The sequence below is a fragment of the Enoplosus armatus genome, chromosome 7 (genome assembly GCF_043641665.1).
Source record: "Enoplosus armatus isolate fEnoArm2 chromosome 7, fEnoArm2.hap1, whole genome shotgun sequence".
Lineage (NCBI taxonomy): Eukaryota > Metazoa > Chordata > Actinopteri > Centrarchiformes > Enoplosidae > Enoplosus > Enoplosus armatus.
In genome coordinates this window covers 20,577,314-20,603,311 of record NC_092186.1, presented here as the reverse complement: position 1 = coordinate 20,603,311, position 25,998 = coordinate 20,577,314, and the positions used below count along the sequence as shown (strand labels likewise).

The following is a 25,998-nucleotide window of genomic DNA, read 5'->3' as shown; positions in this document are numbered from 1 at the left end:
TTCTGCAGCTAATGCAAATATCCCAATCTGTGCAGAATTTGAATGTGGGTGACTAATGAAATAGTGACTGAGACAGCAGCAAAACCTCCTGCAGGGCAACTGCCCAAAAGCTGAATTCCTTCATCAACTCACAGGTTCACTAGCAGCTTCGAAAGTCCTGTTGGGTGTTTAATTTGGTTTTTACTCCTTTTTGAACACCAGACACGTTTGCTTTAAATATTAATGTGACAATAAAATAAAGATGGAGTCAAATCTATTTAGGAATGTTGTTTTTCAGTATAGATTTCAACACTACAACACAATCTGTAATACTTTTCAATGAGCCATGTGGTAAATAGTGATACGTGTCATGTTGACATGTGTGACAAGTCTTTCACACATGTTCTGCTGAATGCATCACATCGTTATGAAGGGTGCAGAGAGAAGCATCTGCGGGGGGGTAGGAAATGTTTTTCAGTGCTGACAACCAGAGAACAAGCAGCTGAATGTGATTAGGTCCCTGCTTCCCTCGAATACACACACACACACACACACACACACACACACACACACAGACAAAACTACTGAATACTACCTAAATGAATGCACACAAATATGCACATTCACAGACAGAGCACTGAGAATGGGTATAATATAAGCAATATAACACTGACTCTGCAGATAGCTAAGTTTGAATTTAGGGCTGAGACTAGGCCCATCAAAACTTCCCTAAGCCCAAAATGACATATTCAAATGAATTATTTTGTCCAAGATATTGACTAATTTACTATCATATAAGACAAAGAAAAGCAGCAAATCCGAATATTGGAGAAGAGTTTTGGGCATTCATGCTTAAAAAAAATGACTCGAACATTTAATCGATTATCAAAATAGTTGCCAATTCATTTTCTGTCAATTAATCAACTTATTGTTGGAGCTCTAGTTGAATGTGTTCAGTATTTAGAGTGAATGCACTGTGACAAACAAAATCATAAATATACACACACATCTACATGTGAAGAGACACTTGTACACACACACACACACACACACACACACACACACACACACACACACACACACACACACACACACACACACACACACACACACACACACACACACACTGTTGCTAGAGGTCTCCTCCAGCCAAGTGGTATATATCCTTCATTCATCTGTGCAGCTCGCCAACAGCTCCACTATTTGAGTGGCTGTTGACATCAGTCTGGGCTGTGCTTGTTTGTGCTGGCAGTGCTGAAGCAGGTACAGTATGTACCGGGAAGGAGGCAAAGAGAGAGAGAGAAAGACAGATAGAGAGAGAGAGAGAGTATGTACTGGCACGGCCTGCAGACGATAAAGTGGTCAGACCACGGAAAACTACAATTCCCATGGTGCCTAGCTTTGGCAGGGCAATCATGGTTTGCAGCAGGGTGTGCGTATCATAACTTGCAGGGTGTGTTGTATGGAGTGTGAAGGTTGAATGTGAAGGCTGTTGGACTGAGAACAGCAATGTGGAGCAGCTTGTTTGAAAAAACTTAAATAAAAAGCAGCTTAAAACAACAGACCTTTTTTAATGAACTGTCCTTGGCTGCCTGAGCTGAGAGAGAAAGGCTGCCTGTGTTCTCAGTGTCAGGACAGAAACGAGAGAGAGAGAGAGAGAGAGATTGCATAATGGTGAGCTAAATAAAAAGAGAGACGGAGAGACATTTATAGAGACCAGGGCAGAGGAGACAAAGAAAAAGAGCAAGAAGAAGAAAAGGAAGCTGTCTTCCCCCGAGTTAGAGGGTAAAAGTGAAAGGAGGAAAGCAGAAATGAGAATTTGAGGAGAGTGAGAGGGCTGCAGAGGACAGGGAAGGGGCTGGGCGGTGTGATCTGGCCTTAACGCGGGGCAGAGTCTATGGCACCGGTCCTATTTTAACAGCTGCAAGGGATTTCCATTGTAAAATCAGCTGACTTGATGAAAGGAGCACTTGTTGCCTGAAGTTGGAATTGGCTGGCCAGCCATCTCTGTAAGCCATTATGTTTTTGGAGGGCTAGATTAAAGGCAGTTATGTCGTTGAAACTATTTATCTTTCACGTCCAGTGTAGTGCTCATCAGGAGCGAGGAATTCTCGCAAGGCATTGTGGGATGCATGGCTCTCTGCAACCAGCATCTGTGGGCCAGACAGGAGGGAGTCTGCAGCTTCGATTCACTTTCTCCTGTCTTCCTGTCTCCCTCTACACACACACACACACACACACACACACACACACACACACGTAGATTACTAGTAGATCCGTCTCCTGACTTCTGTTCGTCTCCTGTCATCAACTCTTGGCTCACATGTTTCTGTCCATCTTCATCGGTTCACCTTTAATATTCTCTTCTTCCTTCCTAATTTAATCTACTCCTCTTCTAAATCAACGTCTAGCCTCATCTTTTCTTTCGAGGAAATTCTGACAAACAAGCAATGATATGTTATCACAGTGTCACAGAAGACATAAAACTAGTTTTTAGAGAAATAACACTTTTCTACGACTTGCTATGTGTGTTTTTAAACCTATAGGTGTGCTGATGCTCAGAATGTAAGAAATGATCCTTTACTTCACAAGTCGAGGTAGTAGAAGGGACTGTTTTAATCCCCACGACGCTGCACAGGATGAGCGGAGATACAGATGATGGATGGATGGATATTTATGTAAAATCTAGATCTATTAAGTAGTTAGCTTTCAGATACATGCAGTGGAGTAAAGAAGTAGTAGTATTACAATTAAGCATATAATGAAAAGCACTTAAAAAATGTGTACTTTATAATTGTACTTAAACATGCATTCATTGATTTTTTTAGCCACTTGGGGTCAAAGCAACAAGCTGTAAACACAACATTAATATATTATCACCTTGTAGAGTTGATATTGTGAACGTGTTAGAGATATGGAGCAACATTAGCATTCATGTGGAATCATGTTTGAGTCCACTTGATGAATGTAAGTCTAACATTTACTCTCCTTTTAGCTCTGTCTGGTCTACACCAACGTCTGACATCTATACGTGCCACTATGTTCACCAACTTTGCTGGTCAGGTAGCGTAGGGTTTAGCTTTCTGTTAAAAACAGCTTCCTGCTGCTAGAAAAGGTGTTGATGATATACATATACATATATATATAAGACTAGTGCAGTGAAGTTCAGTACTTGAGTATATGTACTTACTTTCAACCACTGATTGACAGTGATGTAGGACAATGAGGCAATCTGCAGTAGCAATCACCATCGTGGAAATAAACACACACATAGATACATAGATACATAGATACACACACACACACACACACACACACACACACACACACACACACACACACACACACAGATCAGTTACTCCCTCACCCCCTCTGTATGGCTTCCAGGTGTAAAATTTTCCCCGGAACGGAACGCTGTCAAAATCAGAGCACTGAATCTCCCGGAAATCCCGAGAACTTGCAGGGCACTCCTGTAAGACACACACACACACACACACATATACATGCACCCCAAACACATGCAAGCAGAGCCCCATGCAATGGCCACACACACAAAAACAAATTAAATCAAATAATATTCATGATTTTCATTGCGGTTCAATGTTGACCGATCGATGATAATGGTGATGCCATGAAGAGCAGCAATACTCACATCAATATTACAGGACCTGAAGCGCTTTCTCTCCCCCAGACAATACTTTCCACCAATGGTTGGCCTACAACCAAACACAGAGAGAATCAGGCCAGTCAGTCACATCTGAGTACAATTTAACAAGATCTAACCTCCATCGCATCACCACACAACACTGGCTCCTGATCTCTGCTTTGTCTGCCTTCAACAGTGTGTTTTCAATCTCACTGTCTGTCTATTTTATTGCTTTATTGTCTATCACAGACCATCACGACAACACCTCTACATTAAAAAAACAAAAAACAAAAAAAAAACAGCTGAGAAGGAAGCCACAGACAGCCAAATATGCAAACGATGCTCAGAAAATAATATGAAAGAACACTGTTGGCCCCACATTTGGGTCAATTCATTCTCAGTTTAATCAATTCAAGATGAGGGATCAGGTGACTGTGATTCAAGAGCAAGTCTGCTAGTCGTTTGGTGATGATTCAGACTCCTATCTGAATTATTAAGTACACGATAAAAACGGTGCCACTGCTGCCTGCAAGAAGGAGACATCCCAGCCTTTGTGCTTTCTGCGTTGAGTTGCATGTTCTTCCTGCGTGTCACTCAGTAACAAGTAAGTGAAAATGTGTAATCCGACATTCTTTTCAGGCTTTATTTCAATTTTAATCATAAATATCTAAAACTGACTATGAACAGTATTTAATCGTCAGTCGATATTTGAAGCATTCAATACGGCCAGTATCTGCACCGATAATGATGCACTGTATTGTATCAATGCCTCACTATCATCTACTGAGTAAACACCCAGTTTACAGAACAAAAATAAAAGGATAGAAAGAAATTAGCTGGCTAATTTCTCTATTACATTCAAAGACCTATTCTATTTGCTGATCCTGAGATATCCAGCCATTTTGAAGTTAGTAACTTGAGTGTTCCGCCAGGTAGAGTTTCCCACCACAAGAGTGATGCGTTTCACCAGTACCTGGGGCTGTCACAGTGTCTGATAGAAGAGGAGACTCCTCCTCCACAGGTCCTGCTGCACTCCTCCCAGGGAGACCACAGACCCCAGCCCCCGTCCACGCCCTCCGGACGAGTCCCATACGCCACACACACCCTCTTGTAGCACCACTGCAGCACAAACGCACGTATAATCATACACATTTTCAGATACACAGAATTCACACAACAAAAAAAAAAACTTTTCTGGTCTGTTTCATGACAGCAACAGCAGTGAAATGAAAAACCCCAAGAACAGCTTTTTTACTTTGTGTTTTACAGGTTTTTCTTAAAATGATCTTCTCCACAAATGTTTTTATTGGAAAACATGCTATCCAAACAAAACAACAGCCAAGATGAGTCAGCTGGCTGCTCCTTTTTTATTTTTGAAAGAAGCAGGAGAACAAAACTTTAAAAAGAATAACGTACGAAAAAGGTTAATTTCAGTATTTACCCCTTTCTCTATGGTGTTGGTCTGACAGATGGTTCCCTCTGCAGCGGGAATGCTGCTGGTGATGCAACGGTTGCTCTTGCTCATGCACCAAAGTTCACTGCAGACTTCCTGTGTGTGTGAGTGAAAGGAGAATACAAACATAGGTGAGAGAGAGAAAAGAAAAAGGGGGAGACAACCTGTCAGTGTTTTCTATATAAGCTCATTATAAGGACACAAGATCAGACACACTCTTGTCCACCTTCCTCTCTGCTCCCTCTACAGCGATGCATATAACACATGGGGGTTATGTTTTATTGTGTACATATGCTCTGACCATATAGTATCCATAATAATGAGTCTATAAAGCAGTATTCCGTTCCAGATGTCCATTCGCTCCGAACTTGGCCCCATAAAAGTTGACCATGCAATAAAGTGGATGCTACTCAGCAAAGGTATTGCAAGATGTTTCACTTTGTCAGGGAGGCCGAGAGCCAAAGGAACACAAATCAGGGGTGAGCGGTGAGACAAATAACTTTAATTGAGATTGAAGAGAAAGATCAAGTCAGCCTGACTCCATCAGGATGGACAGTGAAGCTAATCAAATAAATAAACAAATAATCACCTGACCCATTGATGAGTAAGTGTGGAAACCGAAAAAGGGAAAGTAAAAATGTTGCAGAGAGCTAAACATATCATCTAAAGCTAAGTGTCATAGGGGAACTCGACATGTACAGGATCATTGAATAGCCACGATTTCTAAGACTGACATATTTATAAAAGCTCAAGGTACTAAATTCAAAAGGGAACTGGGCTTACTATTTTAATCTTGAGGACATTTTGCAACATCAAAGAGGCTTCATCAGGTTCAAAAAATACCATAAATGTAATAAATATCACTATTTCTACAGTATTTAATCCCTTTAGAGCTACCTGCATGATTTCTAAAATAGAATGCAAAAGTATAACATCTCAAATACATATGAGAACCTGGGAAGGCTGTCATTGCTGGGGGTTATGATCATTTCAGGCTGCTGAAAGCTGAATGAAAAGTGGGAAAGTGTACACAGAGCACTCACCGCGTATTTACATTGTCGAGATCTGACACCGTACTGGAAGCGGCACTGTTCGTCTGCATCGTAGGCCTGACCCGGTGCTGTGGTGGGGTACACAAACTCCTGCTTTGGGGGGACGTTGTTCAGACAGGAGCCCATACCTGAACTAAAGCACACCAAACAGAAAAGAAAAGGGATTAAGAAGGAGATTCAAATATACAATAACTGGTAATGTTTCGGTCGTTTCTTCTGAGAACACCCAAAGTAAGACAGAGACAGTCTTATTGAAACACCAAACAGGCTACAGATCATTTAATTGAAGTGGATTTGCCTACTGTCAAGAACCATCTGTTAGCTGAGTGTTTCTCTGACCATCAAGAATGTTACTCTGACATCCAAGTGAATGTTTCTGGCTCCAACCTCTAATTACCAAATTATTTGTGGTGTTGCAGATATCTGATAGGCTGACTCACTCCAGGAAGCTGGTGATGTAATCCCGGCTACAGGCGGACCAGATGAATGGGTTTGTCTTCATGGTGATGTGGTCAGCCATCAGTTTGGCGGTCTCCTGGCTGCGGGGCCCACAGGCGTTCCCCATACCGTCATGGTTCATCCCAAACCTAAAGCCCATGATGATACAGTGACAACACTTTGAGGCTGTGTGGGCCGGTAATAGTCTCTGCAGCAGGGACGGGGACAGTGGAAAAAAGATCACTGCGGAGAACCGAGCGGGCTCTAAAGAACTGTAGCGGTTTGACTGTCAGATGTGGGATGCCAGTCAGAGTCTTGTCTGACAAAATTAATTAAATCAAATGAATATCAAACCACAGAAAGGATATATGACCTTAACTCTGAATCATAAACCCACAAGAAATATGATTATTTACATAAAAGCAGCAGATCGCCACAATGTGAAAGACTATAGTCCACAGCTGTAAGGTGTGTTCATCTTCATCTATCAAAGACCTATGAACAGATGTTTCATTATTAACATCATAAGACAGTGTACAGTAGTAATAAATTCAGTTCTGTTCACAGGGACTCAGTGGAATCAGTGCAACTTGAAAGGGGCTCAACTTCTTGACTGACATGTAAATATGTTGCACTTTGAACAAACAAAAAGAAGACTGTAACACTGTATAAAGTAAGGTCAAGTTTAGAGCTTTTAATGATCGAATAATTGTAAAATTACTCATCTACATATTACGATACTACAAACTTCTCTATATAATCTTTTAAGGCCAAATTTCAATGGGAGTATTTTCTCTTTTTCATATCACTGTAAATCAAACATTTTTGAGTTTTGGACTATTTTCTGACATTTTATAGACCAAACAATTCATCGATTAATGGAGAAAATAATCGGCAGGTTAATTAATAGTAAAATTATCGTTAGTTACAGCCCTAGTCAAGTTTACATTCTTTATTAATGTGATAACATTATGAAAATACTTTGTAATTCACACAAAAAAGCTGACAAAAGCTGCAATTAATGATCGTTTTCATTATTGATTAATCTTCCAGTTATTTTCTTGATTAAAAGATTCATCGATGTGTCTATAAAATATCGGAAAATAGTGGAAAATGCCCATTTTCATTTCCAAGAGCCCAACATAACTTATGCTTGTTTTACTGTATTTGACCAACAGTCCTAACTCCCTAGATATTCAATTTACTATCATATACGACAAAGAAAAGCATCAGATCCTCACATTTGGGCCTTCATGACAGACAGCGATAAAACTCAAAGACAGTAGCTGTGTTTGAGCCTGAAATAAAAATGTTCGGAAAGCTTTTCATTCCTCACTGACTCATTTCAGTCTTAGTCCGTCTTGTCTTTTCATGTGGGTGCCCTCCACCACAAACAGGCCTGCATTTAATCTAATGCTGCACTGTGATGTACAAACAATTTAAGAAACAGATTGTATATATAGACACACACTAATCAGCACACTATGTCCAGTCATGTTGGCGAATAAACCTTGTGGTCTGAGTACTCGAAAGCTACCTGTGTTAATCATTAGGGAGGCAGGACCACGAGGGATCCACCATCTGTCTTAATACTTCTCAGGGCTGTGTGTGGACACAATGCAATGGGACACTCAATTACTCTGAGCAAGTAGAATAATCCATCTTGATGGTTTTCTCAGGAAAAAAAGAGGGATAAAATCAGTAACCTCTCTTGATTTACTGTATTCATGACAGAAGAGAAACATACAGGCAGATAAAAATGCTTCTTACTAAGTGATACAGATCAGCTATACCAGGCAAATGAGAAAAACACAGGCTCAAAGTAATCCAGGGGAGCCAGATATAAAAAAAATAGAGGCATCTCCAGGTGCTGCACCAGCCCCACATGTAACTAATTCCACATATAAATAGTGTGACGGAAAGAAAATATACAACTATTAACACATTCTCAACTGATGGAAATGACTCATGGTGTTAGAGATTACATAAACTCTCTCTGGAGATCTGGAGATGTAATCTGAGGACAGTTTCTCAGTGGAGGGAGGGATCACCTCGGACCAGACTACAAGAAAAGACATATGAGACACCTCAGGGGTTCCTTTAGGGACATTTTGTGTTTCAGCTTCAGCTAAAGAACCGCAGCCAGTGGATCTGGGAGGGATTCAGTGTTTTTTCTAAGGGGCAGGACAACATGGGGTTATGAACTTCTCCTCACGAGTCTTAGTGGGTCATAGTTTAATGTGCATGATCTCTGCATGCAACATTGTGGAAACCTGGACTGAAAGATTTATAACATGTCGGCCCTATGGTATACTGTTTAAGAAGACTAATACCAACTTCAGATGTCAGACACATGGACTGTGATGCAGGTCCACTGGAAACGTGCTCAACCTGCGTTGGACCCATTTATATATCTCTCCTTTTGGGTCTGCGATAGATAAACTCATTCAAGTGGAAATCTATTCAATATCTGACAAGCTAATTCACTCTGGTACCACAGATGTGGACCTACCAACCATCCAAAAATCCTGCAGGGAAGATAAATTTGTTCCTGAACACTTTGCCTGATTAAATAAAGTTATTGCATTTTGATTTTACTCATCAGGCCTTTACAAAGCAAATAAGACAAGATGTGAAAGATACATGTGACATTAAATGGATTTGTGTTGGGTTTACAAAATAATATATACAGGTCTGTAAATGTTCAGTTTATTGCATGTGTGTGTGTTTCACTCACGTGTGTCCTATCTCATGGGCGATAGTGAAGGCTGTTCCCAGGCCGATGTCCTCATTGATGCTGCAGCTCCTCTCTGGCTCACACATCCCTCCTACAGGAGCCAGACCTGTCTCACACACACACACACACACACACACACACACACACACACACACACACACACACACACACACACACACACATTTATATATGAATACTATAAGAAACATGCAGACTGACCTACAGAACCTTGCTAATCTCAATTTCTGGGTGACTGAGAGAGACTTAAAATGTTCAGACTGGAATATGCTGGCAGTCTTAGCTGAATCCTATTTAGAAGTATAATTGGATTTTCCAAAAAGTCTTATTGAAAGTGTAGCAGCAGCACCTTCCTCTCAGGGATTTTGGTAATTATTCAAATACGACATCAACACAGATAACACACCTTCCTATAAAGGATGAATCAGTCAAGTCATGCTTGATTTGTTTTGTGTGTGAATGAGAATATGTGTGTGTGCTCTGGTACATCTATTTTTGTGAGGACCAATTTGAGTTTCAGATATTGAAAGTGAGGACGGTCCTCACTTCAGGCTGGACCTTCAATTTTTGATGGTTAAGACACTTGGAATTGAGTTTAGGGTTGGTCTAGTGTGTGGGTTGGGGTTAGGATTAGGGGTGAGGGAACGCTGTCTGTCAATGAGGGTTCTCTTATGGATAGAAGTACAAATATGTGTTTGTGTGTATATGTGTTTTACCTAGAGTTTCACAGGGCTTGTTTTTTTGGATGCAGATGTCGTACCTGCAGATGGGAAGGACAATATATATATAATATTTGAAACTAACACTTATGTAGTCAAACACAAACGGAAGCAGCACCATTCAATAGATGAAATCCAACATGTAGTCACACTAACGTATGCAAACAGACACGTACAAACACACTGGAAATGCAGTATATTCACAGATGGTGACGGACACACTCACACAGACATTATGGACAGACAGAGGACAGCAGTGATAGCAGACAGATATAGTTTTAAAAGAACAATAGCAGGAAATCATGGACGGTCACTGTGGTGTCGTCTGTCTGGACAGCTTCCATCCTCTGCTTGATAAATCCTGTCGTAAAACCAAAGTGTTCTCACAAAGCCACCACCAAAACCACATCTCAAAAAACAGACATTTATCTATCTGCACTTTCCTTACGCCCCCTCTTACATAAGCTTATAGCACATTCTGTTAGGAAAGTATTTGTGGCAGCTCTTGCCCAGCTCCATTGCATTCAGATGACTCTGACCAAATCATGGTTGTGTTGTTTGCTGTTGCACATTCCTCTGTCAATAGCATCAGTGTTTTATCTGCTCAATATGCATCTACCACTGTTGTCTCTGTTTTCCTCCAGCAGTATCAGTAACAGAGAGCGTGGTTAGAAAAAGGACGAGAACATTGAGAGAAAGCAGCACTGTCAGATTCAAAGCAGCTTTGCTTTGATTTCTGCTCTCGCTCTCATCCTCTAAGGGTGTCTCTCCATTTTCTCTGGGCTGCTCTCTACAAAAAATAAATAATAAATCTGTCATTTTCTCTCGCTCCCTCCTCATATCTCTCTTTTACGTTTTCTCTCCAGATGCTGAGCTGGGCAGAGCGGCCCCAGCTATCGTCACCCCAGACAGGACAAGATACAGCCCAGCTCTCTTGGACTTGGCTTAATGAAAACCTATGAGGACAGGGGCTGGGAATGTAAGAATTCAGCTCAGAGGAAACACTGTTTTAACCCTTATATGAACAGGGAAACATACTAAACATATTTGTGTTTATAAGTTGCAGTCGGTGGGTTAGGGTATTTTAAATATATGTGAACCAACTTCCCTGGTACCCACAAGACAAAAAACGCTTTTTGCTTTGGCTTCACAAACAATGTCTTCATTGTAAATTACCTTCATTTATATATGAATCAAAATCCAGAAAAGGGTTACAGTCTTTATTGGTTACTCCTGTGAGAAAGGTTTGTCTCTTTGTATTTCTGACCTGGTGATAAGCACAGCAGTGTCATGGTGAGCGATCCCGTTGTCTGGTATGGCGTTACCGTAGCTGCTCCGGTGCTGGATGGTTTTCTGCCACTTACAGAAGCTGTCTAAAGACTTCCCTGCGTGGTGGTTGATCTCCAGTGTTGGCTGGAAGAGAGACAAGAGAGGAAATACAGAGTCAAAAGCAAATTGGGAAACACGAGAAAACTTGAGATTACAACTCCAGCAATTTATATATTTTTGCAAAGCTACTTAATTTAATCATGAGGATATCCCAGTGTCAACAAAGGAGAGATTTCAACAATCAGATAAAAGGCCCAACAATGCTATGATAACCCAGCCCCAGGCTTCCTGTATTACAGTGTTTCAGGCTTGTTTTCCGCCCTCGTATGTTCGTCTAAGCTGTGCTTTCGGCTTTGTGACACTACATTTTTCAGCGTAAGAAGTTCCTCAATACTTAAAAGAACACTTAAACTCACCAAATTTGGGGAAATATGCTTCACTTGACAGCAGCTTCATTAGACTGTATGTCATACATGGTGAGACAACATTTCTAAAATTTGAATTGTAGGCTTAAAAAGCTTAAGAAACTTCCCTCCACACTATCACAGAAGCTAATGTGGAGGCAGGATTAGAGTGAAGGTGCTTTCTAGTATTATGAGAGTGCAGGGAGGAGAAGGAGAGGAGGGAGTGCTCTGCTGGCCACAGCTGGCGAGAACTCGTAACCCAGGAATGCATGTGGTGACATAACTAGTAATTGTCTCATCCCACAGTCCCTCATTTCTGGGCCCACTGCTGGCCTGATTTTATTTTCCAGGGGCAGCTTGCCGTTTTCAGACCTGGAAACCAGCAGCAGAACCACTCGCAGAGACTCCTCTCAATCCTGTCCCGACCTCAACGGTCCATGGAGAAAGAATAACAACACTAATACTGCCCACCGCTAATGATCCTAACATTTACTTCTTTACTATGTCAGATGACGAACACATCCGAGCGGTAAATTATGGGGCTAATTTTGAGGCCGTATGAACAGTATGAATCATAAATGTTCCCTAATAAGACAGCTATGGAGGAAACCTCAAAGCCACACTGTAATGCCCCTTTAATTCAGTATGATTCATCTGTCAGATTGCTTGAAGGTCAATATTACGATGGAGCCGGCTGCACCGTCTCACCACATGCTGTTAATGGCAGGCTAATAAGGTCAGTTACAAGGTAGTCAGATGGCCCAGTCATCTCCTGTGCTATGCTGGTAAGGTCATGCACTTTGTATGAGCTGAACCCCTGCCTTGTGGTCGGGTGTGGATTCTAACTCTGCCTCCTTTCTGACCTCCGTGCACTCACTTATATCATACAGCAAGAGTCAACAGCTGTGCTAACAGCTCTGTGAGGCTTTGAGCTATCTTATCGTGTCTGATCTTAATGCTAATGTCAGCATGCTAACATGCTTACAGCGACATTGCCCAGTCAGAGGATCACCGACGTCAGGAGGATTCATAGTCTGGGGACCATGCATGTCTGTACAAACTTTTATGGCAATCCATCTAATAGTTATAGAGAAATTTCAGTCTGGACAAAAGTGGTGGACCAAGTGACCGACTGACATTGCTATCCATAGAGTCTTGAAGACTCTCGAGTGCCTTAAACGCAACACATATAGGTTTGTGCATCTTCTCTGGTGTAGCAGATTTAGATGCTGATGTATTCTGCATCAGCGTCCAAATCTAACTTTGAGCTTTTCTACACCCTGGATGTGCGTCATAGCAATGGTCAGAGAGGTCACTGTTCCCCACAGTAACCAGCAGGACAGTCACAAAGCAGCTCTGTCTGACAGGTACAAAACCCCCCTCATACCCAGACTTTTTTGCCTTTCCTCACCCATCGCCCTCTTCCTCGCCTCCTTACACCCTCTTGTACCTTTCATTACAGCCAAGTCCCACTTACACACTCAGAGTCCACCGGGAGTGGCGGAGGAAAAGACACTTAAGCCAATAATTTGACACAAACAAGGAGCTCATAGATGCTAGTCAGGGAAGAGATTTGTGCAGTCTGGACAGAGAGGTGATGAGGACAAGCAGAGGAGAAGAGAGGGCTGTACAGCGTATTACAGTAGCTGACTAAGTTTATTTACCTGGTCTTCCATGAGCAGGATGAGCCGTGTCACCACAATGTTGACTGCATTCCCCAGGCTAGAATCCTGGAACAGTTTGGCAACCTGACCTCCAGGGAAACAAGAAAAGACCAGTCTTAAAAACAGCTGATACACCAGTTGAGCACATTACACTAGAGCTGAGACAATACTAGAAATAGACATAGGAGTCATGCATCATAAATTAAGAGTTGTAATGGCAAGCGAAGTCCCAGAAAAGGAAACCCAGTGTTGAAAATTGTAATAAAATTTAAAAAAGCTGATTCAGCATGATTTTGCTGTGATTTTCCTGTTCAGAGACCAGCCCTGATGTATTGTCCATGTATAACAACAACTTTTGCATCAACCCTCCAAATGTGACCCCCAGAAAGTCTGGACTCATTTGTGTAGGGATGGCTTAGGCTCAATGGAAAAAGTAAACAGAGGCGGGCTAAGAAGGCATCCCTTGCGCCACTAAGTCAAAACACAGTCTGAGAGTCTTAAAAGAGGTGTCAAGTCAGTGCACTGCAAGTGCCAATGATTATTAAAGAGTCAAAGCACCAACAGTTATAAAAAAAGACCAGAGTTAAAACCACTACTAGCACTAAAGCTGCACTCAGACACTTGTCATTACTGGTGTCTGGTGTAATTTGGCCCACTTTGCTCCACACCACTAAACAGATGCTGTTGGTTTCTGTGATTCTGTAACACTCCGGATGCAACCTGCTTTGTAACAATAGCAGCTGACCAACCCATCATTAAATACATTCCTAACACGTGTGTGCATAGGTTTAAAGTGATTAACTGTGTGTGAAGAGATCCCCAGTGACAGAAGTGGTACAGATGATGACATACAACCTAAGCTTGTCTGACTAAAACATGTGGCCTCCCCTCGGAGAAATCAAAAAAGGTCTACACATTTGTTTTTCTTTCTGTCTAAAAGCATTATGCATGCCTCAATCTGATTCATTTGAACTTAACTTGGGTTTTCTGACACATTTTTGTATAAACACGTTTGACTAACTGATCCTTGATGTTAGAGAAGCACTGAAACGTATTTCTGTCATTCTAGACATTTCTATTCTTTCTAGTCTTTAATCTCTTCTTCGTTGACTCCAAGCTGGTCTTTTGTTTTGTTCGATACCCAGTAACCAAAGCACGATTGGCAGTTGGATTGCTGCTGAAAGCTTAGAAAAGCTAAACTATACAAAAGCAAAGTATCATCTTCACCACATCTTCTCAGTCTGACTCTGTTTTAGTGTGAAACTGAAGCTTTTAATAATTCTGCCATGCGTGAGAAATTCCCCTTTTATTCATAAAGAACAACTCCAGCGACCCTGGGGAAAGTGGCTTCTTAATGCATTGTGTATGTACTATCTTTTGTGTTGTGAAACTTACAATATTCATGACAGCCAGGATGTACTGCTCGATGTCTCTGCGACCATGGTAACCCACCATCATCTTGTCGGCTACCACCAGCGTCTCCACGTAGCGCTCCCGGCTAACTGAGCGCTTCAGAGGCAGCTGGCCGCGACCGACGTGATGGGGAGGCGTCTTCAGAGTTCGCTGCCACCATGACGCGCCTTTCATCGGCTTCTCGTCTGAGGAAGATCACACACACACACACATACACACACACACACACACTCAGGTTTTGAAGACATATATAGACACATATAAGAAACCCACAAAAGCACAGCAGCAGTTGAGCCAATTATATAAAGAAAACCCAATCACTCAATGTACATTTTGCATTTTCCATAAAAGGCCAAGAGATTAATGATGGCAATCTAAAACACTTTACCATGCAACCAGAATGAAGCCTGAACACACGTTCCATGAACATAGAGCAGGATAAAAGCATAGCATTACAAAGTTGGATGGGTTTTTTTTAAACTTTTATTTGCCAAAAGATGGTTTTCTGAACATACTTTTGCTTTTTCAGCAACGCCCTGTAACACAGACTCAGTCACACCCAATCACAACTGGAAACTCAGACACAACCACAATCTTCTGCTGCTGGCTGCTATGCAAATCAGCCTGGGGCAGTTTACTCCTCCAGTCTGGACCAAACTGCTGCTACTAAAAAGACCAGAATATCTCTCCCCTCACCAATGACTCCACAGGATTGGCCCTTGTACTGATGGCGGAGCGATGACCGCTTGTAAACCACATGGGGGCGCCCCTCTGCTCTCTCCCCCCTCTCCGTCCTGGTCTGGTTATCTGGTGAGACAAGGGGTTCAATCAGGTACTCCTCTCCCCCTGCAACAATCACCCCCTGCTGCAGAGAGACAGATACGTAGAATAGAATAGAACAGAATAAAATAGAATAGAATAGAATAACAGGAATCATTGCTTTCATGATACAAATATCACAACATCACATTACACGGATGGTGTGAATCTTAACCAATCTTTAAAACATGTTAAGAAATAAAATAACACAGCCACTAATACAGATCATCCCAAATGCTCCATCAATCATAAGACAACAATCAATCACTTATACTCTTGATATTGACAAAGAAGAGTGAGCAACAGAGCAGGCAGGGTAAGTTAAGGTAAGGCAGAAGTGAATCAGAGGCCCTCTGAGGGATCCTGGTGCTAATGGGTCAGAACAGTGACAGCAGGAGAGGAGACTTCATAACAACCTCTGAGCTTCCAGTGCAGCAGATTTTGAGCTCAGTGATTAGCAGCGTTGCAGCAGTTTCTGCCCTCCAATAATGACCACTGTCTACGTAGTTTATTTTAGAGGCGGCACTTGTCATTGTTGATCAGGGAGCATCATATTTGGAGAAAGGTACAGTGGTTTACAGCCCACATGCAAGGTGTCTTCTCCACAGTGAGACGCTTTTGTCCCACAGGGGCAAGAGTCATCTGACTTTAGGTCAAAATACAAAACAAATAAAATAACAGAGACATAATACGAGCCCTTAGAAATACACAATGACACTGTAGTAACGTTGATAGTACAATGTGAAATGTCCTCCACACGCTTGAAGGAATGGCACTGTGAAAAAAGACGCAACAAATAACAGACCGAGATGATGGGGAAGCAGTTCCAGTAGGTGAAGACGCAATATATACTGCCATGCCATTTGGATAATTTGAGAAGTGAGTAGTCAACTTAGCAGTGCAGACGCTGCAAATGCTATTTTTGTCTGTGTGACACCCCCCTACCCTCCCTTTTTGAAATAACATGTGATTATTAACTAAAAACAATTACCAATAACTACCCAACAAAAAAAATAGATTGTTGGTGGTTGATAGTTTTCTCTTGGAATTTCCATTTATATTAAATCACCAGCAATTTATTATATGTATATAACATTTCCCCCCATTTACAGTAGAATTTGTCATTTCATTTTCAGGTTACATTGGCTGATACTTATTACAATATGAGCCGCTACAAAGCCCTTGGTGAGAAATAACACATTCAACTCCTTGGCATTAACATGGACATAAAGGTACAATAATATGCCACATGTCTTTTATATTAGAGATACCAGCTTAACATTATCATCATATCGCTCTGTGTTCAGACCGTCCCACTACAAACACTGTCCCCCTCACAGGGTCCTCTGTTGGCGAGCTGTGAGAAGAGGATCAGGACCCCACAGAACTAACACACACACACATACAGACAAACACACGTGAGAGCATGAAAGAGTGAATGAGAGCGAGAAAAATGAGAGAGCGAGACAGAGAGCGATACACTAACACTTCCTTTGATTCTGCTCAAATGTGTTGGCCCCGGTCAGAGCGAGTGTCTCCCCTCGACTCACTGCGGCAGCTTTCAAAGTGCCTTTAATCCCATAATGAAGTTAGTGATGCTCCCCTGGACACACAGCCCGCTCGCTGGTGAATGTGCTCACGCTGGTCTGACCAACAGTAATTACGTGTGCGGCTTATTAACGCTTTGTGAACACATCTAATCCTCAGCTGTGTATACAACTGTTATTGTGGAGCCCGCTGTTTGTGGTGAGAGGACACACAGATACACGGTGCTGTGAATGCAGGAAAATGATTTCAGCCAACAAAATGATGCATCACAATTAAGTGATCCAGTCAAGTGATTCAGAGGGGGGACCAACTTTGATCTCGTAGTTTGGGGCATTAACAAGCACATGACTTCATGAGAATGGTAAATAAATGAAAAGGAATTGATGCTTTACTAAGTGGTAAACAAGACCACTTTGGAAATCTGCTTCCCATAACTTGTTGACCACAGCTTCAGTTAATAATCTCCTACATTTCCCAGTCTGCCTTTAAACAGCCCCAGGACAGCATGCCAGAACTTGACGCACTTTGGGTTATAGGTAGAGGTTAAGGGCATCAAACTTCAAACAAAGTGCTTGTTGGATTGTCTAACAGCACCCCCACACCCTTCCTACGTCGGAATAAGAGGGCTGCTTCTGACAGTTTTTGTATCTTTCTGAAACCGACCATCACGCCCACTTCACGCAGCGATGGGCCATGTTTGCAGAGTGCAACAACATGAATGCCCTAGAGGAGAGACACTCAAAAGTGTTCTACATATCCTTATTTGTACAAATAATCGAGTCTCACATCTTTCTATGATGGCCACCTTCGGATGTGGCCGTTTGGATCAAGTATTAAAACTTTTGCTTTTAGTCGTGGTCAGACGCTCGTTTCATGGTGCATGCATATTGGATTGGAGTTATGGTTACTACCTGTTTCCAACTTTTAAATAGTGTTCACATCAAAATAATAGTTCATTAAGACAGGGAAACTCAGATTTTTGTTAATAATAATAAGATGAAACTGCCTTAAAAACCACACAAACATGGACACCTCGTGTCAGTCAAAGTCTGTTATTCAAGATGATTAAACCCAAATTTTGTTGCTGTTGGTGGAGAACATTAGCATCCCTGTTTCTTTTACAATGATATTGCTGATTTTCACGGTAAAAGCTGGTGCAAATTTGTCTAAAAAAAGTAGTTTCCTTGGATATTTATGTCATCAAGTATTCTACACCTGGTTAATTACATGTAGGGATAAAAAATAAGAAAAAGAAACGAAGCACCTTTTTTGGATGAATCCTTCCTTTAAGATAAGGTTTTAAAGTACCTGAAATAAAATTTTAATTTCTGAGAACCACACTGGTTGGTTTGGGCAAAGATTAAAGCTGGCTTAAGTACTCAAGGTTTGTTAAAATTTCATGCTTTGATGTCCGAATCAAGCATTACTGATCCCTTATTTGCTGAGCCAGCGCTGCTGCCGCTGCTGACCTCGCTCCATGTATTAGATGTGGATTAGACTTGCAGGTTTCACTCTTACCAGGCCGTTACAGTTGCTCAGGGCCACTTTGCTGGAGTGCGGCTGGTCTTGGAGGTGTCCTACATAGTGGCAGTGCGGAGAGTAAGGATGACTCCAGGCTAATCGACCTCTCTTCCAGTACTCCACCCTGAACTGCCGGGACAGCAGGCCTCCCTGCAGCGTTAGGTTCAGCAGGAAGTTGTTACGTGACGTGGACAGCTGGTAGAAGAGCTAAGAGATTAAAAAAAAAAAAAAGGGAGAGTTTAGTTTATAAATGCTCTTGGATCTGAATGTTAAGAATTAATGACGAAATGACGAAAAAATGAAAGGGAAACAATTTCAAAAAGCGTAATACAGAGTCAGGCAGCCTGTCTTCAGTGCTGCGTCTTCTTCTTCGGTGGTGTTGAGGCCTTTCTGCATCCAGCGTCTCACCATTAGGTCCTACACGTACTGGGATGGCAATCTCGTACTGGCCTAGACTGGACAGGAAGGCAGCTAGAGGGAGAGAAATAAAGAAGGCATGAAACCAAAATCAGAGTTTAATGTAATAAAGCCAAAATTCAGCTTAATCTAATTGACTCTAATTAAAAACAGTTGAGGATTTGGGAGTTGCTTATTTTGAATAACGCTATGGGGCTTTTTATTGAGAGAGTAACCCAGTTGGCAAAGAGAAACTTGCAGGCTTTTTGGCCCATTACTGAAAAGGTCCCTCCACTCCGAGAACCCCCTCCTGCATGAGGCCAAAGGGAAGTTGCCATGGTTACACTGAAACTGTATACTTCCTGTCTGTCCCAGTCTGTGCCGGGGCCTGGTGGAGATTTATTGTCCAAACACACACGGCTCCAAACAGCCAACGTCAGCTAACTAACGGGGAAAGGTCACCAGCAAATGAGCCCAGTTTTCATCAAACCTTTGGCCTCGGCTAGTGGAGAAGCAGCCCCTTCCCACACAGAGTAAATACCCAGAGATCAGAGTTCCCTGGTACAGACTTGGAGAGCTCTGTACCGGGAAAAACCACTCTGTTAGCAGCGGATAGGTCTGGCTTGAATAAACAGCAAGCACAATTACAAATGCTGCCTTCACATGGAACTTGTGAGGTTGTACTGTATTTTCGACATGGAAAGTTTAGTACAAAGTATGCTCGGCGCTCAAGTGGTTTTAGTCATGAGAACCAATATGGACGATGCCTTGTTCCCTTTTCAAAAATGGTGAATGCGTTTTTTGCATTATAACTTCATGTTTAATTTCCTTCCCTCACTTTGTAGCTGCACAGCTATGCAGCGAGCAAAACACACTTCCCGTAAGGGTTCAAGAAGGTGGGATGGCCTGTTAAGTTTTTACTGGAAGTAACTGTGAAAACAGTATGGGAAAACACAGACAATTCAATGATAGTGGTTACAAATCAGAAAAAAGATGCAATACAATTCCAAGGTTTAGAAGAAAAAGGTATTGTTACTGTCATAGTGGCAGCCAGTTCATCATTTTCTGTACTTTTTTATTTTACCTCTAACTCCCCTGTCCTTTCAGAACCTGCCATCCCCTCCCTGAACAGCAGTGTGTTCCTGTTTTTCCTCATTACCTGACCTCCACGCCCACCTGCACACCTGCTCCCAGTTCCCTCCTTGGCTGCCATTAAGCCATCCTACTTTGCCAGATCATCTAGCTAGCTAATGTGCTATCCCTGCCATAGTGTCTCTGGAGCTATCAGAAAATGTTCACTTACAAAGTTGAGAAATAACACCAATGAAAACGGCCTAAAATGGACACTTGAAGCCACCGAAACCACAACAGCACAATTCCACAAATTCGTTCAAAAGCATTACGTTCATAAGAGCTCTGAGCTGTTTCCCACAACACATCCATCCTGCTCTCACAAACCGCAGCAACTAATCAGGCAGGTGGTATTACCATTCCCTTTGAAACACAGGAAAAAGCTCCTGGAGAGAAAATGAAGGGAGGGTGTCCATAAAGTAGATATAACTCACCTCCCAGGAAGAAATTAAGGAGACCTCACGCAGAATGACCTGTACACTAATGAAAACCAGCAAAACAAATTAGTACGTAGTTTGAACTAAAAGTTTGAGCTTCCTCTCCACAGAATTTCCAACCAATCTCACTCACTGTCTGTTCCATCCCACGGGGGGAAAAAAGACACACGCTGTCCTTAATATACATTTTTGTAATCCATAAAAAAGAAAACAAAAAGCGACTCAACTACTAGAAGTGGACAAAATCGTTGTTTCTCTGATAGTTTGTGTTGGTTCCCATAGTAACAGATTCACACCAGATGTTAGAACACCAGGGTTCAGAGCAGCAGTGTTATTGTTGTTTACAGAATGAAAACATCTAAACGCAGTACGTAAAGTGGAGCGTCATTCGCATTTGGCTGCACACGTTACTCTCCGTTACAAACAAACATGATATGTGACTTGTTATGCTCGGCTCGTTCAGGAGCATAACATGTTACATGCTGTACATCCTGCCTCACATCTTCTTATCCTCGCTCTGCACAATTATTACACTGCACTTATATACACATATTTGATATTTGACCTCTCCTCTCTTTGACAGGTAGCAAATGGAGCCTGTAGTTACCGTGCCACAGCCAACAGTTCAAAATATGTTCATCGATTGATTCAGCATTTGAAAATGTTAAGTAGACATCAAAGCAAACTAACAGTGGAAACACGCTTGCTAAATTTAACAGCAGACACTCCCTGGCTAAAGGGGTTTCATACAAAAGCTTCTGTGCTGATAAATACACCCATCCACCCATGAGCAGGGCATCACCCTGGTTTCTATTATCACCAAATGAAAATAGTGGAAGGAAATACTCTGAATGGAAAACTGTCCCTCCCTCCATCCCAGACACACCTTCATGGCACCTCAGGCCAAACGCTGCTCTGCCTTGTTAGAAACGACAGCTACAAGAGGAGGGAGAATCTGTGATTAGTCGGTATGAACCACAAGAGTGAGAAATGGTGGAAGGAGCGGCTCACCTTCAGATAACACGCTTGTTAGAAGCCATCCCACTTACTGCAGCTCTAAATGAAGCTGTTAAAAGCTGACAACAACTGCTACCTCACTCACGTTGTCGGTTTATCTGTCAGTGTCTGTCTGTCTATACCTCTCCTGTCTTTCTCCCGTATGCAGTCTGGGTCGCACACAGGGAAGTGACAAATGCACATACAGTATATGGCCAAAAGGTATGTTCTGTTGGTCTGGGGCTATTTTTCATGGGTTGGGCAAGCCCTCTTCATTCTGAATAAGAACTTCAAGGTGACGATGTGGCGGGGGGAAGACTTCAACGTTTTCAATTTAATCTCATCAGGTCTTTTCTTTAAATTAGTCCCCACTATTCTTGCACCTCTTGCAAGACTGTGGTACACACAAGTAGACTTAAAAACTCAGTGTAACAAAAGGAAAGCTGGACTCTGACCACACTAAAGTTGTTAATGCTACTAGCCATTCTATAGAAGACGCGAGCAGTGACCAAGATGAGGACTGTGGTCTGGGATATCCAAATAATGGAAAACCTAATGCTGCAGCATACAAGGACATTTTAGATGGCATACTTCCAACTTTGCAACAACAGTTTGGGGAAGACCCTTTTCTGTTTCAACATGACAACCGTGCACAAAGGAAGGTTCATAAAGAAATGTTTTTCCCAGTTTGGTGTTGAAGAACTTGATTGGCCTGCACAGAACCCTCAACACCGCCCAACACCTTTGGGATGAACTGGAAGGCCGACTGTGAGTCGGGCCTCTTAGTCCTTCCACCCATCCAACCCTAATAGCGGTCTCTTTTTCATCATAACTGAGGTAAATGACTGATGAAGACTGATGAAGATATGTATTAGATTATGAGTAACACGTTTTATAAATCTGTATACTGTCCAACAATATGTGTATATTCTGTATAGTTAAGTAGAAGTGACTCAATGCAGTGAAAATGATTGCTTACTTCATTTAGGGGTTCTTTCAAGACACATCAGCAAAGACAGAAAAATAAAAATCGCAAAAAGCTCAAAAGTCCAACTGCTGCATATTTGTCTTTTTAAACAAACACAGAGACACCAACAACTACTGCACACAGCCGGACACTAAGCTGAACCAGCAAACACAAGACATCTTCATGCTTCTAGTCATATTCCCATTATTTCATTTGCTGCTGTAAGAGTTTTATCCAAAGAATGACTCAAAGGGGTTATCATCTGTGTTAAGATATCAGCCAAGGCCTCGACAAGAGTCAACAACAAGTCAGGGGAGAGAAAGAGAGAGACATAGAGAGAGCAAGTATATGAAAGTAAAACATTTTAGATTTTTCTTGTCTTGTAAATATTGCATTATGTGTATGTTGTTTATGATGAATAAAAAAGAAAAATCAAATCACGGTTTCAGCTACAAATGTGCAAAAAAAACCCTGCAGTTCATTTTAGTCTTCTATGTTAATGCCTTTAACGCTGCACATTCAGCTAGGGTAACAGCACACACCCCGACACAGCATTGTTGTGGTTGTTATGGACGACATATATGCTTTGCAAAATTAGACAAAATGTTGATGCAGGAGACGGAAGAAGAAAATGAATTTTGACCTTTCAGAGCGCACATTTGATCTTTCCATTGCTGTGTGAAAACAAGGAAGATGTCATCACCTTATACAGATGTTATGGTGAATTTGTTAGCAAACAGTTGACTAATTACACATCAAGCAGACGCAGAGCAACATATGCTTTCATTTGACGTCGTCTTTCTGTCAACCAGATGAATCTAAGTTCAATATGAACTCTCTTTTAGTTCTGTTTTTGGTCTCCACCAACTCCTGAGGGAAATATCTGTCTGATTCACCAGCTAGTCGCAAACATCGTCTGCTGTTTGGTGCTGGACAAGTAGTCTTTATCAGAGGGTTTTTGTTGAACAACAGCTGCCTGCTGAACTCAACTCCTTTTACATTACAAGTAGTCATTTGATCCATTGTTAATATAAAAATACGAATTAGTGCAGCTTTAAAGACTGACCTGTCTGTACCTGAGGAAAACTAAGTATCTGAGGGAATGAGCCACGTCAGGGTTTGAGGGGTGGGTTATTTAAAGGAAGCAGCGTGGCAGACTATTGGAGACAGATGGCTGTGAGGGGTCAGAGGTTAAGTTTAGGAAATACACAATCACAGCCTTGTTCTGGGTGACGAGACACGGACACTCTGGGATTTTATGTCTTTGCCTTCGGGGGATTTCAGTCGCTCCAGCTTCAGTGTGTATGCGAGACAGACAGGGAGGCTGTGTGGTGAGAGGTGAGGGGGGCGGGCACGTGGCTGTGCCACAGAAACATGATTTGTGGAAGCAGAGTTCAAGTTCAGCAGCCCAGACCTGCAGGCCTGGAGTGTGCCTCAGCCGGTCAGACAGCCGGGTCAGACCTGAAGCGCTTTCTACGGCTCATTTCACCCAACTTTTTCTCATGTGGGCACTGTGCATGTGAATTACAAATAAAAAAAACTATTACAGTAACCACGGAACATATGCTGATCCTTAAATTACAATTCAACTATAATCAAATACTCAAATTTAAAAAAAGGGTATTTATTCTGAATTTCTAAACACGGGTAGCATTGAGAAGGTTGTTTTTTTTACTGAAATGAAAAACAGATTTCACTCTGGGTGCCTCGACCATAAAATACATTAAAGTTCTCGAAGACTGAAAATAATTAAAGCAACCCACAGTATAAAGCCTGGATTACAGACAATAAACCAATGATGTTTTCCCACTATTCATAAAGACATCAAAGAATAAAGTCTGTGCTGTTAATAGTGTGTTTAATTCTAACCCAGGTCTCTGCAACTCTTTTCACACTGAACTTTTGATTGGTTTATAAAGGTCAACTGGTTTTATGCAACCTGGCTTTAGCCCTGGTCCAGACTGGGGTGGGACACCAGTCTGATGCTGCACTTTTTTGGCGGGAATGGGTGAACACACATTTCTATAATAACTATAGGATTACTATACAGTACATATACTAGGACATCTAGCCTTCTTACCAGAAGTCCAGCTTTTCTCAGAGACACCTGAACATGATTGAGTCTAAGTTGCTATATGAAGTTGTCATAAAGTAACCAAAAATAAATCTTTCTGACACATTGCCATGGCGACTCTTTAGTCTCATTACTGCAGGGAAAACTTTTAATAAACCAAGTGTTGACAGCTCTGTTTTTATTTATGTCTGGTTAGGTATAATGCTAAAGTTGTGGCAGGTAGGGCTGGGTATCACGCCTCAATTCTTTTTTGGTACTGACCGAAATGTGTCTGTAGCACTGAGTTTCAAATACTGACCTAAGTACCTAAATCTGGCATTGAACGTCTGGTCGGATTCACAATCTTGTTAACTTGTTCTCTGATCACATAGTCCCCAATTTAAATCAGTATTTTGCCTGTTTTATTATTATTATTACTAGTTTATTTAGACAAAATTCCTGAATGGCTGCTTATGTTAAGACAACACTTAACACTTGAGAACTTTGGCTTGTTTTGTTAAATAAAAAAAGGGTTTGTAGGAAAACTTAGGAATAGAATGTATGTAGGAATAGAACAAATGAGCTACGAGGACCAAAACTCGACAGTAGTGTTAAAAAGCTGTCTGGTATGAATGGGTCTGGGGTGTGTGATAAGTGTAAGTATAATACTGTCTGATGACATATATATATATATATATATATATATATATAACACTGGAGCTTTTCCCATACCTTTTATAGCGTGGTAGCTTTCCCTTTAATATCCCAGGGTGTATTAGGCCATTGTTGGTGATGCTCATAATCAATTAACAGGATTTCTTTGTTATCAATTAGATTTTGATGTATCCATGTTCTGGTTTACAGGCAGCACCTTAATCACAATCGCCTCCTCTCACCTTGTGACTGAGCAAACTCAACTCTGTGACCTCCTTCGACCTCGGTGGCAACCATGACGACGATGACAGTGCAGACCAGACCAGTCCTCCATAGCGTTTCCATGGTTACTACAGTAGTTGCTATAGTAACAGAATTCAGTGCAGTGGTCCCCGGGCCTCTGTCCCAACATGTCTTCTGCCCTCTCGGATGCCCCGTCGCCTAGCAGTGGGACAGCTCAGCGCTCTGTTGGGCCATGGCTGCAGGAAGATCTGTGAGTTCAGACAGACATAGCAGCCTCCACAGTGGGATCCTGGACGAGTCCTCACAGAAGTAGAAAAGGCCCGGACGGATGACCCAAAGGGCTCAGTCGTAGTGGTGGCTTTGGACTCCTCTCTGTAGCCC

General features: G+C 41.9%; 1 protein-coding gene across 1 annotated transcript in view; it reads right to left on the bottom strand.

Moving 5' to 3' along the window:
* adamts10 (ADAM metallopeptidase with thrombospondin type 1 motif, 10) overlaps nucleotides 1-25,719 on the bottom strand; it is a 36,872-nt gene extending 11,153 nt beyond the window's left edge. The window contains exons 1-15 of the mRNA XM_070909130.1: nucleotides 25,617-25,719; nucleotides 19,072-19,211; nucleotides 18,738-18,947; nucleotides 15,549-15,717; nucleotides 14,835-15,037; nucleotides 13,440-13,523; nucleotides 11,310-11,455; nucleotides 10,040-10,083; nucleotides 9,306-9,411; nucleotides 6,571-6,717; nucleotides 6,122-6,263; nucleotides 5,067-5,174; nucleotides 4,599-4,744; nucleotides 3,632-3,695; nucleotides 3,347-3,449 (exon numbers count right to left, since the gene is read on the bottom strand). Of these exons, the coding sequence (XP_070765231.1) occupies nucleotides 3,347-3,449; nucleotides 3,632-3,695; nucleotides 4,599-4,744; nucleotides 5,067-5,174; nucleotides 6,122-6,263; nucleotides 6,571-6,717; nucleotides 9,306-9,411; nucleotides 10,040-10,083; nucleotides 11,310-11,455; nucleotides 13,440-13,523; nucleotides 14,835-15,037; nucleotides 15,549-15,717; nucleotides 18,738-18,947; nucleotides 19,072-19,211; nucleotides 25,617-25,719 (1,915 nt within the window). The remainder of the gene's footprint in view (nucleotides 1-3,346; nucleotides 3,450-3,631; nucleotides 3,696-4,598; nucleotides 4,745-5,066; nucleotides 5,175-6,121; nucleotides 6,264-6,570; nucleotides 6,718-9,305; nucleotides 9,412-10,039; nucleotides 10,084-11,309; nucleotides 11,456-13,439; nucleotides 13,524-14,834; nucleotides 15,038-15,548; nucleotides 15,718-18,737; nucleotides 18,948-19,071; nucleotides 19,212-25,616) is intronic.
* Nucleotides 25,720-25,998: the final 279 nt, after the last annotated feature.